The sequence below is a fragment of the Panthera tigris genome, chromosome D4, assembly GCF_018350195.1.
Source record: "Panthera tigris isolate Pti1 chromosome D4, P.tigris_Pti1_mat1.1, whole genome shotgun sequence".
Classification (NCBI taxonomy): domain Eukaryota; kingdom Metazoa; phylum Chordata; class Mammalia; order Carnivora; family Felidae; genus Panthera; species Panthera tigris.
In genome coordinates this window covers 63,141,550-63,153,828 of record NC_056672.1, presented here as the reverse complement: position 1 = coordinate 63,153,828, position 12,279 = coordinate 63,141,550, and the positions used below count along the sequence as shown (strand labels likewise).

The 12,279-nt window shown below is 39.8% G+C and overlaps 1 protein-coding gene across 1 annotated transcript in view; it reads left to right on the top strand.

Annotated features, from left to right (window-relative positions):
• Positions 1-12,279, top strand: part of GRIN3A (glutamate ionotropic receptor NMDA type subunit 3A) — a 169,143-nt gene that overhangs the window by 65,947 nt on the left and 90,917 nt on the right. Inside the window, exon 3 of the mRNA XM_007089320.2 lies at positions 4,255-5,302. Within this exon, the coding sequence (XP_007089382.2) occupies positions 4,255-5,302 (1,048 nt within the window). The remainder of the gene's footprint in view (positions 1-4,254; positions 5,303-12,279) is intronic.

The window sequence follows — 12,279 nt, the reverse complement described above, 5'->3', positions numbered from 1 at the left end:
TCTTGCTTACACCGTGAACTGTCTCAAAAACAGTTTTTACATAATTTGCAAAGTACACATTTTATCTCGGTTCCTGTACAACTCAACACATATTCTTAATTAGTGAGATAATTGGGAGCTTTTACTAAAGTGATAAGTTACCTCAATGCAAATTCACTAATGAGCTTCATTCTTTCAAGCAGAGTGGTGTCTTGGGAGGTGTACTGATAAAAAAACATGGATACCTGACTGCTTTGTTAAACAGCCCACACGAAAGGCATGGTGCTAAACTAGGTTCTTACTCAGAGTGAGATCCAAGCCCTTACCATACATGACAAAGCTATTGTAATATTCTTCTAAGTGGTCTCCTGGTCACCATCTCTTCCTTTCTATATGCACAGTGTACCTGTCTCTAGATCAATATTAACAATGCAGACCTCTGGTTATATCCATTACTCTGCTCAGAAGTCTTCACGGGTCCCCTTTCCCTATTAAATAAAATCCAATCTCATAAAATGGACGTGGAAAACCTCTACAGTCTAGTTGCAGTCTGCTTTTCCTACATTATTTTCTCATATTTTTCTACCCTGGTCTCTAATTAGATTGTTCCGCCTTCTACCCGTTGTTATATTTTCCACCTCCCTACCTTTCCTCAGAACATTCTGGAAGCCGGAAGTTTTATTTAGAATTCATTTCTAGGCTAGAGCAGTAGTGTGATCAACACAGAGTGTGGTGATATTATTGGTCCCTGTGACTCAGGCTCTAAATTTCTGTTGAAAGAATTTAAGATCACATTTCTCTTTTTTAATACCCACATTGCTATATGGGCTTACACTGAGCTGCTATTCAGCTAAATACTCCAGGACTTATATATGTGACCTTCCATCAAACTGAGTTTCACACATTCTTGGTGTGGTTTGTGTGCTAAATGCAACGCTATACATTTGGTGCCTTAAAATCACTACTTTTCTTTTTGAAGAATATATATCTCCTGCCTCTGCCATCTCTTCTCCACTTACACTGCTATTACCTTAGCTTTTGCCACCTTGAGCCCCTTATGAAGCTAGCAGAGAGAGAAGCAAGAGAAAGAGGGAAGGAGCATTATTCCCACATAATGAAAGTGTGCTCAGCCCCCTCCTTCTTACAGATCATTGCCTATATAGCTGACTGGGAAAAAAAAAAAAAAAAAAACTTTTTAAAATCAAATCTGATGGTCATGCCCTTCCCCAGATAAAATCTCTGCAATGGCTCCCCATTACCTTCATCATAACCTCAGACCTTTTGAAATTCGTTTCCCACCTTCATCTCCAGCCTTATTTCACACCACTTATCATCACGCAGCTTGCACTCTGTGGCTTTTGCACACACATCTCCCTGAGTGAATAGCATCAGTCCCCAGCTTCTCTTCCTGGCTAACTATTCTTTCTTACAGACTCAACTCTGGCACCTCCTCCCCTAAGATTTCCTATCATCTCTACAGTAGAATGTGCAAGTGCCTTTGCTCTCTGTTCCAATGGCACCCAGATTTACCTCTAACATGACACTCATTATACTGGTTGAGCATTGCCTGTTTGCCTTTCTTTCTCCCCATTGGTAGACTTTAAGGTCCTTGAGAATGAGTGTGCCTTTCATCTCTGTAACTCTAATGTTAAGAACAGTGCTTTTATCAGTTTCTCTTGCCAATAAAGTTATTCCCGATTTTTCTTTTTCTTGTTCATCCAAGAAGAATGTAGGGCAGAATAAAAAGGAACACGATAGAAACTGATTTAAGCAAGAGTAAGATTTCACCCTTTTAATTTTTTTAACTAGTATAGGGAGGCACTGAAACTTTGCTACACACTCTTATTACATTACAAAGAATACATAGTGAGGGTGACTATAACTAAAAGCTATCAGTGAGATTATTTTAATTTGCCTTCTCCATTAAACGGAAATAAAATAGACAGATGATCTGTAAATGGGGATTCTCTGAGACCCAATTTCTTGGTGTCAGTTGCATAATGAAGCAGGCACTGGGTTTTCTGGCCTGGGAAAATTGAAGACATTTAGAGGCAGATTGATTAGTCTTTCTGTGAGAAATGAATGCCTCGGAGACAACTGAGCATTGCCCTTCAGTTACGGCCATATCGAATGTGACTTAACATGTTGATGAAACATACTTTTTACTGCAATGAGAGTTACATAATCTCTGAAAGATTTCTTTTCGGAGATGATTTAGGTATGTATTTTTTCAGTGGCAGTCCTTCAAGGGTCCATCCAGCTAAAAATCTATACTCATTAAGCCCCAGATATTCTTAAAATAGTAAAGGGCGTCTCCTACAACTCCAGATTTACTTTCCTGATCAACAAATTGACCAGATGAAATTAACCTATTTACTACAAACCATTTTGTTCCCTAGGCTGTCAGCATGTATGTGTGTGTGTGCACGTGTGTGTGTGTGTGTGTGTGTGTGTGTGTGTGAACACAGCTAATAGTAGATTGCTCATTAAAAACACAATTGTAGTCACCCTTTATAGTACCTAGGTAATTATCGATTGATTGATTTGTATATTTTAATGATTTGGTTCCTACTTCTCTGAAGAAACATAAAACTATTTTAAAATCTAAGATAACTGAGACTTCATTACTTGTTGCAAAATAGAATTTATTCTAACTGGTAGAGTCCCACCGGGGAGTGCTAACATGAATAATTAACCATTACATGCAGCCTACCAAAATGAGCAGTTTCATTGCATTTAGTGATAGTAGCAATCTCAAAATGTGATTTACATTTATATCTCTAATGAAAATTAGTACATTCTTCACACTTTCTGATTTTTCTATGCCCCTTCTGTGGCAGCATAACTTCTTACTACTTGTGTTTGCATTTGTCAATTACTGAGTAATGCTGGTGGCAGGTAATGGATGAATGTGTTTTGCCGAGAACCTAGACTTGTATCCTCTGATTCCTCAAAAAAACCTCTATGTTATAGTCCACGTTTCATTGTAATTCCTTTTAGTTTAACATAGGTCTTGGGTAACCTCTATGAGTTTCTCATAATGCAGTACTTTGTGTCTCCAACAAGAGAAATCCTATTAGATGATAGGGAAAAGTGACCTGGGGACAGCCTTGATTGAAAAAACTTGAATGACATTAAATAATAGCTACCATATCCAAAACATTCGCCTTGTGTAAAAAGGTGTGGTATATATTTTACATGCATTATTTCCAAGTCTTGTAGTGGAGGAAGTACTATTTTCCCCATTTTGCTGAAGACAAAACTGAATCTTAAGAGTTTAGTAAATTGGTCTCCAAGGACAATGCTAGAAGGTGGCTGGACCAAAATTCAAACAGAGATTATGTGTCTGACGTTAAAGTCTAGGCTTTTCTTCTGTCACAGGCCATAATTAAGAGTACAAAAGTGCCCAAGCTTGTATGTTACCTTGTAGTGCCTTATCTTCCCAGACTGTGACCAAGCATTTTCCTGTCTTGCCCATATCAGAACATACTTGACAGTGTCTGGTTTCAGGGTTAGGAATCAGGATATCATTCACTTGGTAATTTTCCTTTCTTTGACTTGGGCAGAGAAGCTCTCTCCAGAGCCAGAGCCAATTGTTTTTCTCTAATGACTTAGAGGGAGGGCAGCCTGAGGCTATCCTGAGATCTGCAAGTCTATTTATCATCTTTCACTTTGTTCCATGGATGATATCCAACATGCCTGCTGCTTTGACTGGCCTCATGGGGACAAATGTGTTCCACTCTGAAAAGAGAAGTATTGAAAGTATAATTTGGCTGTTTTCTGGAATTACGGATGCAGTTTTTAAGTAATTATAACAGTATAAGCATACTTATTAAAACTCATTCCCTGCACCAAAAAAAATTTGGTGAGCTGATTTCATTGCAACAGAATATAGTGAAGAGTAGAAATGAAACATGTTAAAGATGCTGAGAACCTCCATAGCTTAGAAAGTTGTAAGAATATAGAATAAACAGTTTACAACGGGAAACAATTAACACACCCCTTAACTGAGAATAAAGGTATCTGGAGTAAGACCAAGAGCCAAGCACCTAACCCAGATGTTAGAACCTGAGGGTGAGATCTCATTTGCTCAGTGAAATAGGACTCTTTTCTTAGAAGGAGTCCAATTTATTAATTCCAGAAGAAGTTACAGGCAATGCCTTTAAAAAATTTAGAGTTTCTTTTTATTAAGATAGGGAAGCAAAGATGAGCACTGTTTCCTGTCTTTGGCCTCACCTCTCTTCCTTACTTTTTGCCTTTGCTCCTCTTTGCCAGGTTTCTAGCTAACACCACTTTCAGAGGCCTCAGTGGTTCCATCAGAGTAAAAGGTTCCACTATCATCAGCTCAGAAAACAACTTTTTCATCTGGAATCTGCAACATGACCCCATGGGAAAGCCAATGTGGACCCGCCTGGGCAGATGGCAAGGGGGGAAGATTGTCATGGACTATGGAATATGGCCAGAGCAGGCCCAGAGGCACAAAACCCACTTCCAGCATCCAAGTAAACTACACCTGAGAGTGGTTACCCTGATCGAGCATCCATTTGTCTTCACGCGGGAGGTAGATGATGAAGGCTTGTGTCCTGCTGGCCAACTCTGTCTAAACCCCTTGACTAATGACTCTTCTGTATTGGACGGCCTTTTTAGCAGCCTCCATAGCAGTAATGATACAGTGCCCATCAAATTCAAGAAGTGCTGCTATGGATATTGCATTGATCTGCTGGAAAAGCTAGCGGAAGACATGAACTTTGACTTTGACCTCTATATTGTTGGGGATGGCAAGTATGGAGCCTGGAAAAATGGGCACTGGACTGGGCTGGTGGGTGATCTTCTGAGTGGGTCAGCCCACCTGGCAGTCACTTCCTTCAGCATCAATACTGCACGAAGCCAGGTGATCGATTTTACTAGCCCTTTCTTTTCCACCAGCTTGGGCATCTTAGTGAGGACCCGAGACACAGCGGCTCCCATTGGAGCCTTCATGTGGCCACTCCACTGGACAATGTGGCTGGGGATTTTTGTGGCTCTGCACATCACTGCCATCTTCCTCACTCTGTATGAATGGAAGAGCCCCTTTGGTATGACTCCCAAGGGGCGAAATAGAAGTAAAGTCTTCTCCTTCTCTTCAGCCTTGAATGTCTGTTATGCCCTCTTGTTTGGTAGAACAGCAGCCATCAAACCCCCCAAATGCTGGACTGGCAGGTTTCTAATGAACCTTTGGGCCATTTTCTGTATGTTTTGCCTCTCTACATACACGGCGAACTTGGCTGCTGTCATGGTAGGCGAGAAGATCTATGAAGAGCTTTCTGGAATACACGATCCTAAGGTAATACTCCTTTTTACTCTAGCTTTCTTTATCACCCATTATAACTCCATATATTGTGTCTTAAGCTGTGGTATGTCTGTGTTCTTTCATCTAACACAAGAATATTCTCTCAGCCATCTATAGAGACCAAGAACTAAATTAAATATTTTATTGTTTTACTGAATGAGACAAAAAAAGTGAGGGGGTTCTGGGGTGTTTGTGCTAGAGAAGGTCTTTTTGTAAGAACGTCTATTAGTAAGTTTCTCTTGTGTTATTTGTGCATCTGACAGAATGTCCATCAAAGAATAGACTTACAAAGTATTTTTACCCAACGCAGACTGCAAAAACTGATTTATTACTTCTCTTGGGAATTAATGAAAATAAATAGTAGGATCTGTGTTTTAAATTGTAAAGAAAAGTTAGAATCAAAGAGAGTTAAAATTAATTAACATTTAGTCAGACACGACAGAAATCAATGGGCATAGAATAAGGAGTACTAAACTAACTGAAGTGGCAAGATTAGTTATGAACAGGGTGTCTTTACACAATACGGAAAGCTGTACAGCTGGCCACCTTGGCTGAGGGGATGATGCCAACAGTCACATTATAATGTCCAAGGACATTCAAAGAAGTATATCTATTCTAGGCTGCCTTTGATATCCTAGATATCTACCTGACCCTAAGGGTTGAAGGGAGGAGATGGATGGAGTTCGGGCAAATAGGTAAAGCAGTGGTGATACTCAAGGAGAGCCATATTTGTGTTCTCTCTGGATTAAAACAGGACCCCTTCCAGTGACTAGGAGTATGGAGAACCTAGTCCAACCTGACTCGTAGTGAGGAGGTGGTTGTCAGGGTTGAAGGAAATTGGAGTAAGACCCAAGGGAGCACTACAGTCCTGACAGGGAACGGAATTCAGATCCAGGACAAGAGTGTTCCAATGTGCACGACCCACCTAGGAGAGATTAGAGAAAGTTGTAATTCAGTGGGCGTTCCTGGGATACACTGTATTTAAAACAACTTGAGCTCAGCTGAGCATTTCAAATTGGGAAATACTCATGCCTTTTCAGATACTCCTTTCACACCAAGTCTCAAGGTATTGAACCTTTACTATAAATTTATATTAAACATTTATTTTTTTTAGTTTTTTTAGTGTTTTATTTATTTTTGAGGGAGAGTTGGAGTGTGAGTGGGGCAGGGGCAGAGAGAGATGGAGACACAGAATCCAAAGCAGGCTGTGGGCAGGGAGAAGGGCACTTGTTGGGATGAGCACTGGGTGTTGTAGGGAAACCAATTTGACAATAAATTATATTTAAAAAATAAAATCAGAGAGAAATTAAAAAAACAAAAAAAACAAAGCAGGCTCCAGGATAAGCTGTCAGCACAGAGCCCAACGCAGGGCTCGAACTCATGAACCGTGAGATCATGACCTGAGCCAAATCAGATGCTTAAGCGACTGAGCCACCCAGGCGCCCCTCCATTAAACATTTAAAATTAATCTCATAGATCACCAACATATAAGACATTTGTAACTGTCTTTGTCAAATGATGGAGTGGCCCAGAGGGCTGGTGGCAGCTTTAGAGAATTCTCATAAATGGTTTGTACTAAGATATATGGTCTGTTCTGCAAACAAATGTACATGAGAAACTTGACCCATACACTGCAAACCTCCTGGTAAGTGACATGAACCTCATGAGAAGGTTCAACAAACAATGGCTTACTGATTAGGCAAGGAACTGCATTGCCTTTTAATTCACACTCAGGGTTTTAGGTTAGGAGCTGGAATTTAGTGAACACCAATAAGTCTGTAGCATAAGTAAATGTGTCACCCTTAAGAGAGATTTTCATGATGCTTCAGCATTTGTGCTTTGCAGTGGTATTAGCAGCCTCTGTTTATTCTTTGCCTGACTAGAACTGTAGATCTCCCAAAGATTCATTGTCTTGTTAGAGGCTTACCTAGATTTTTTACATGAATCTTGCCAATGTGATGCTTAAATTATAAACTCAGAGTGGGAACCATTCAATCCAATCTAGTACAAAAAACAAACTAATATATGGCTGTCATGAAGATTCCAGACCATTATCTAACGTAAAAAGGTGAAGACAATACTGACTAAAGTTTCATTAATCAAAACCAAGGATTATCAGAATGAAGTCATGGATCCTGTGTGCGAGAAGCCTGAAGCAGTGATTATTTTAGGGGATTAAATAAAAAAAACACGAAGATAAACTGTACACGGCAGTAAAACAATTTCTTTAAGCAAAAAGAGACACTCATTCCATCCCCAACTCCACCAGAATAAAAGGTGAAGTTTTTATAAATCTAACCCCACCCCCAAGACAAAGTGAGCAGAACTAGACAAAGCCGACTTTGTGTTATAGCTAGTAAGTTCTTAATGCAGTGAGACAAGCCTAAATCTAAAATGCTTTCAATTTGAGATAATAAATGAATTTCCACGAAAGTTCCCCCCAGTAATATGTGTTTCTTCCCTAGTGTTGTTTCTGTGTTGCAAAGTCTCTCATTTATAGGTTTTGGTCACATGAAGATACCCAGGTTATTTAACTAAGCAGTACTTGACATTCTGGACTTTGGGCGAATGACATTAGTGACAGAATTGTTCAGTTTTCATCCAGATATGTGGTATTATGCAAATGATAGAATGTCTTCACCCTCCCACAGAGAGATATGATTAAAATCATTTTCATGCCCTTTCAGTCATCAGCATTCATTCTTAAGTGTATTGCAGTTACTCACGGGCACTTTTCGTCCTACCGATGCTAAGCTCTTTAGGGGACTTATCTTTTTCTTGTACTAAATGATGTCAAGAAATTCAGAAGTAAATAAGACCGGTATAGGAGAAAACAACTTAGAAAGTTGTAAACATGCTGAAGTTTAAAAACATGAAGTACTGTCAAAGTTCAAGGAAAGGGTGATCACCTTCCACTTTAGTATACCAAAGGAAAGCTTAATTAACAAGATAAAAATGTGTGCTTATTCTTGAAAAACACTTGGAAGTTGGACATGTATGGTGCCAAGGACATAGGAATGGTCATTCCAAGCAAAGCAACAGAATGAACTACTTTGAGGTGGAAAGTACAAGGCACAATCAGGATATACTGAGGAGTTCAATTTAGCCATAGCATATGTTCCACGAAACGAAGGAGGTGAAGTCCTTGTCTAAAAGTTAAGTTCAGTGGCGCCTGAGTGGCTCAGTCGGTTGAGCGTCCAACTTCGGCTCAGGTAGTGATCTCACGGTTTATGAGTTCAGGCCCTGCCTGCATCGGGCTCATTGCTGTCAGTGTGGAGCCCACTTCGGATCCTCTGCCCCCATCTCTTTCTGCCCTTCCCCCCTCAGAATAAAATAAACATTAAAAAATAATAATAAAAATTAAGTTCACTTGAGATAACAGAAGATCTCTGACATCACATCAAGCTAAGACAGGTGAACTTCACCTGACAGTAGAGATCTACTGACATGTAAAAAAAAAATTTTTTTTAATGTTTATTTATATTTGAGAGAGAGAGAGACAGTGAGCAAGCAGGGGAGGGGCAGAGAAAGAGAGACATAATCTGAAGCAAATCTCAGAGCCCAACGTAGGGCTCTAACTCCCAAGCTGTGAGATCATGACCTGAGCCAAAGTCGGACGCTCAACCGAACGAGCCACCCAGGCTCCCCATTCACTGACGTTCTTGAACAATAGAATAGTAGAGTGGAACAGTATCCATTTAGGAGGATGGTTGCTCTGGCAGCAGCATGTAAATAAGATTAGAAAAGAAAGACAATGAATAGAGTTGAAGTTGTAGCTATAGTCACTGATAGAAGACAGATACAAGAAATATGGTGGTGATCAAGTCACTAGGACTTGACAGTTAACTGAGTGTGAGAGGCAACAGAGTCTCCTTCAAAGTTGCAGGTCTGAGTGTCTGACATGGCAGTACCATTCAAGGAAGCAGAAAAGGCAAGTCGTGGACTAGAAAATACAGTGATCAGTTCAGTTTCATACGTGGCATTTTAAAATCTGTTTTGGACATTCAGGCAACATGCAGCAGGCATTTGGAAGCCCGAGTTCAGGAGTGAGATTGAAAGCTGGTGGGACTCCTGGCCAGAAGGTGATCCTGTGTATTAAAGCCTAAGAGAGTAGAGATTCCCAAGGGGGAAGGTGGTAAGGAGAAAAATTGCTATTTGAAGGAAAGCAACAGGCATAAAGGAGTCCCAAGCTGTTAGAGAAGAGGATTTGAGGAGAGACAAGGTAGAAAATAAGGAGATAAGGTGCCCTGTAATGAAGTCACACAGACCCCTCTTTCTGTAGCTTGAATTTTTACTTTTTTGAGGTGAAGATTGATATTATCCTACCTGCCATGTCTAGCTTCTTGCTAGTGTTATCAGAGAGGACAAGGGCCGACCAGCACCCAGTCCAAACCGTGAGAATTATTAGTGTGTGCGTGGGTGTGTTTTATGTCTGATGAAACTGGGTTTATATGGTTTGCTTTTTCCTGGTATTTTTCCAGACTCCATTTTCACTTTTCCAATTCACTTGGTGGCATTTTAGTTCAGATAAGTGAAAACATGTCATCTACATAAAAGTCACATAGAAGTGACTTTTAGTTCAGATAAGTGAAAACATGTCATTTACAAAGAAGTCTGAGTTTTCTTGGGACATTTGTGTGTCTGCTGTATGGTGTATTGGTCACCCTCTGAAGATTCTTCCACCCCCAACTCACTATCTTACTTCTTTTCATCTCCTTTTGTGCTCCTCATTTGCTAGATGTTAAGACAGCCCACATTATACCTTGCTGCCATTTTCATCCCAGTTGCAATCTTCTGGCTCAGTTAATTCACCTCAGACAGATTTCAGTGTGCCTCCACATGAATGCTCTTTTCCTTCTCCAACTCTTCTTTAGTTACCTCAGGATAATCTCCACATGCCTCCCTGTTATAGTTGTGTGCCTGAACACTTTGAGAATTCTACCTCTCAGACTCTTATAGAAGCACCTTATGAAGAAACATGCTCCTAGGAATAGATGTCTTCAGCTCTTAGAGGCCGTGTAAGCCCCCAGATCTGAAAAAGGGACTCCCCAAAGTTCCATCTCTTCTTTCCTTTTCCTCTTACCATTCCCTTGCATTATAACGTTTTAAATTATAATAATAGTGGTGTTTTGTAAGTGGTTTCTATTTCTCGCCCCAAATTTTGACTACATCTTTTTTTTTAAACAAAAAAATGTCCATCTTGGAATCCAAACGCCACTTATAAAAGTGTTTGGATGAAAACCTATTGACTTAAAAAGTGAGATTTGTGATCTGTATTTATATACAACCCATCAGTAAATTGAGCCCTGGCCACATAAGTATTTGTTTCCATGATATTAGATAACTTAGAGCGAATGTAATGGCACCATATTTCTTCGTGGTCATAATTGTTTAACATGCTGGCTATACATTTATCACAATTAATAAAACTGTTAAGAGCGTGAATATTTTATCACCATCTCAGAATTGAGATTCACTGGCTTCAATGAACTATTTGAATCAAGTAAAATTAAAAGCAAAATGCTGGGCAGAACAGACCAGTTTATGATTCACTATGTGTTACAGTAGCCGGGGCAGGTTAGAATACTTCTTTTTTTTTCTGACTGGGGTTGGAGGGAAGAAATCATCTTGTTGCTGGTTGCTCCCATAGCTAACCCCAAGGAAGAGGGACTGAACTGCTGTGCAAATGAAATTCAAAAGGATGGTTCTATCTTCACTTAACTGTTTTTGCCAGAATAATTTATTTTACACTAAAAGTAATATATGTAGCTTCTCCCAGCCTCCCACCGACTCTTCTGGGAAGCAAGCTCCATGCTTCAAAGCGGGTGGGCTCTTGAAGCATGGGACCATGAAAGCTAGAATTTATGAGTGATATATTTAATAGAGCTTACATGGGTATTTCTCCGACATAAAACTAGCACTATTCATTATAGGCAATGCAGAAAATAGAGTAAGGCAGACAGATGGAAGCAAATACCCATTGCCTCATCATCCAGTTATTTCCTCTTAGCATTTTGAGATGATTGACAGGTGGATAGAAACCACAGTATTATTTTTATCCAGCAAAGTTTTCATCTGGGCCTATGATCTAAGGTGCAGAATTAGACGTTCTTAGAACCTTCCAGCCATTGACATTCGATCTGCAGAGATACGAGACAAGATGAGAAAATCACTTCACAAATCACAAAGCACACTAATAAATGAAGCCTCCCCTTATAGAGTTGAATGGGCCCAGTTGAAAGGATACATAAGCATTTGAAATGAACTATTTGCTGATTTTAATGGACCTTCTAGCTCTTTTCCAGCTTCTCACATACAATGCCCCCTTAACTCCGTGTGTCTTAAAAAAACAAAAAGTCAGCTCCATAGAGGAAATAAGAGGCTAGTGTCATTTTTGTACAGGCAGATGATGGTGCTGCTTAGGAAATACAGTCCTGGCCTGGTGAACATTCAAGTAAATATTAATAATTAAATAGACCTGCTGTGAAGGCAAGAGCAAACTTTAACCAGAAATATTAAAGTAAAGGACACTCTCGAAGTCCTAGTAGGAAATGATGAGCATTTCCCAAAATAATAAAAACCACCTTTATTGATCTTCATATAACAGCATGTGCCTGCCCAATAAAACATATGAATTCATGTAATAAAAGCTGGCCTTGAACAAAGGAGGGATGCCAGAACTCCAAGGCAAACAAGACTGAAAATGGAGTTTGAGACGACGGGAAAGAAAACTGAGCCACACCAAACCATTCATTCGTTCGTTCTCTAATTCAGCTAGTAACAGTAACTTCTGTTCCAGGCACCAGGCTAGGTGGCTGGGAATTTAGTAGCGAGAAAACAGACGCTGCCTTTGCAACATGGAGTTTAGTGGGAAAGAAAGACATCAATCAAGGGAGCACATAAATCAGCTAGTGATGTAAACCGTGTTAAGTTACTGCAAAATAAAATACAATAGAATCTGAGAGCCTCAC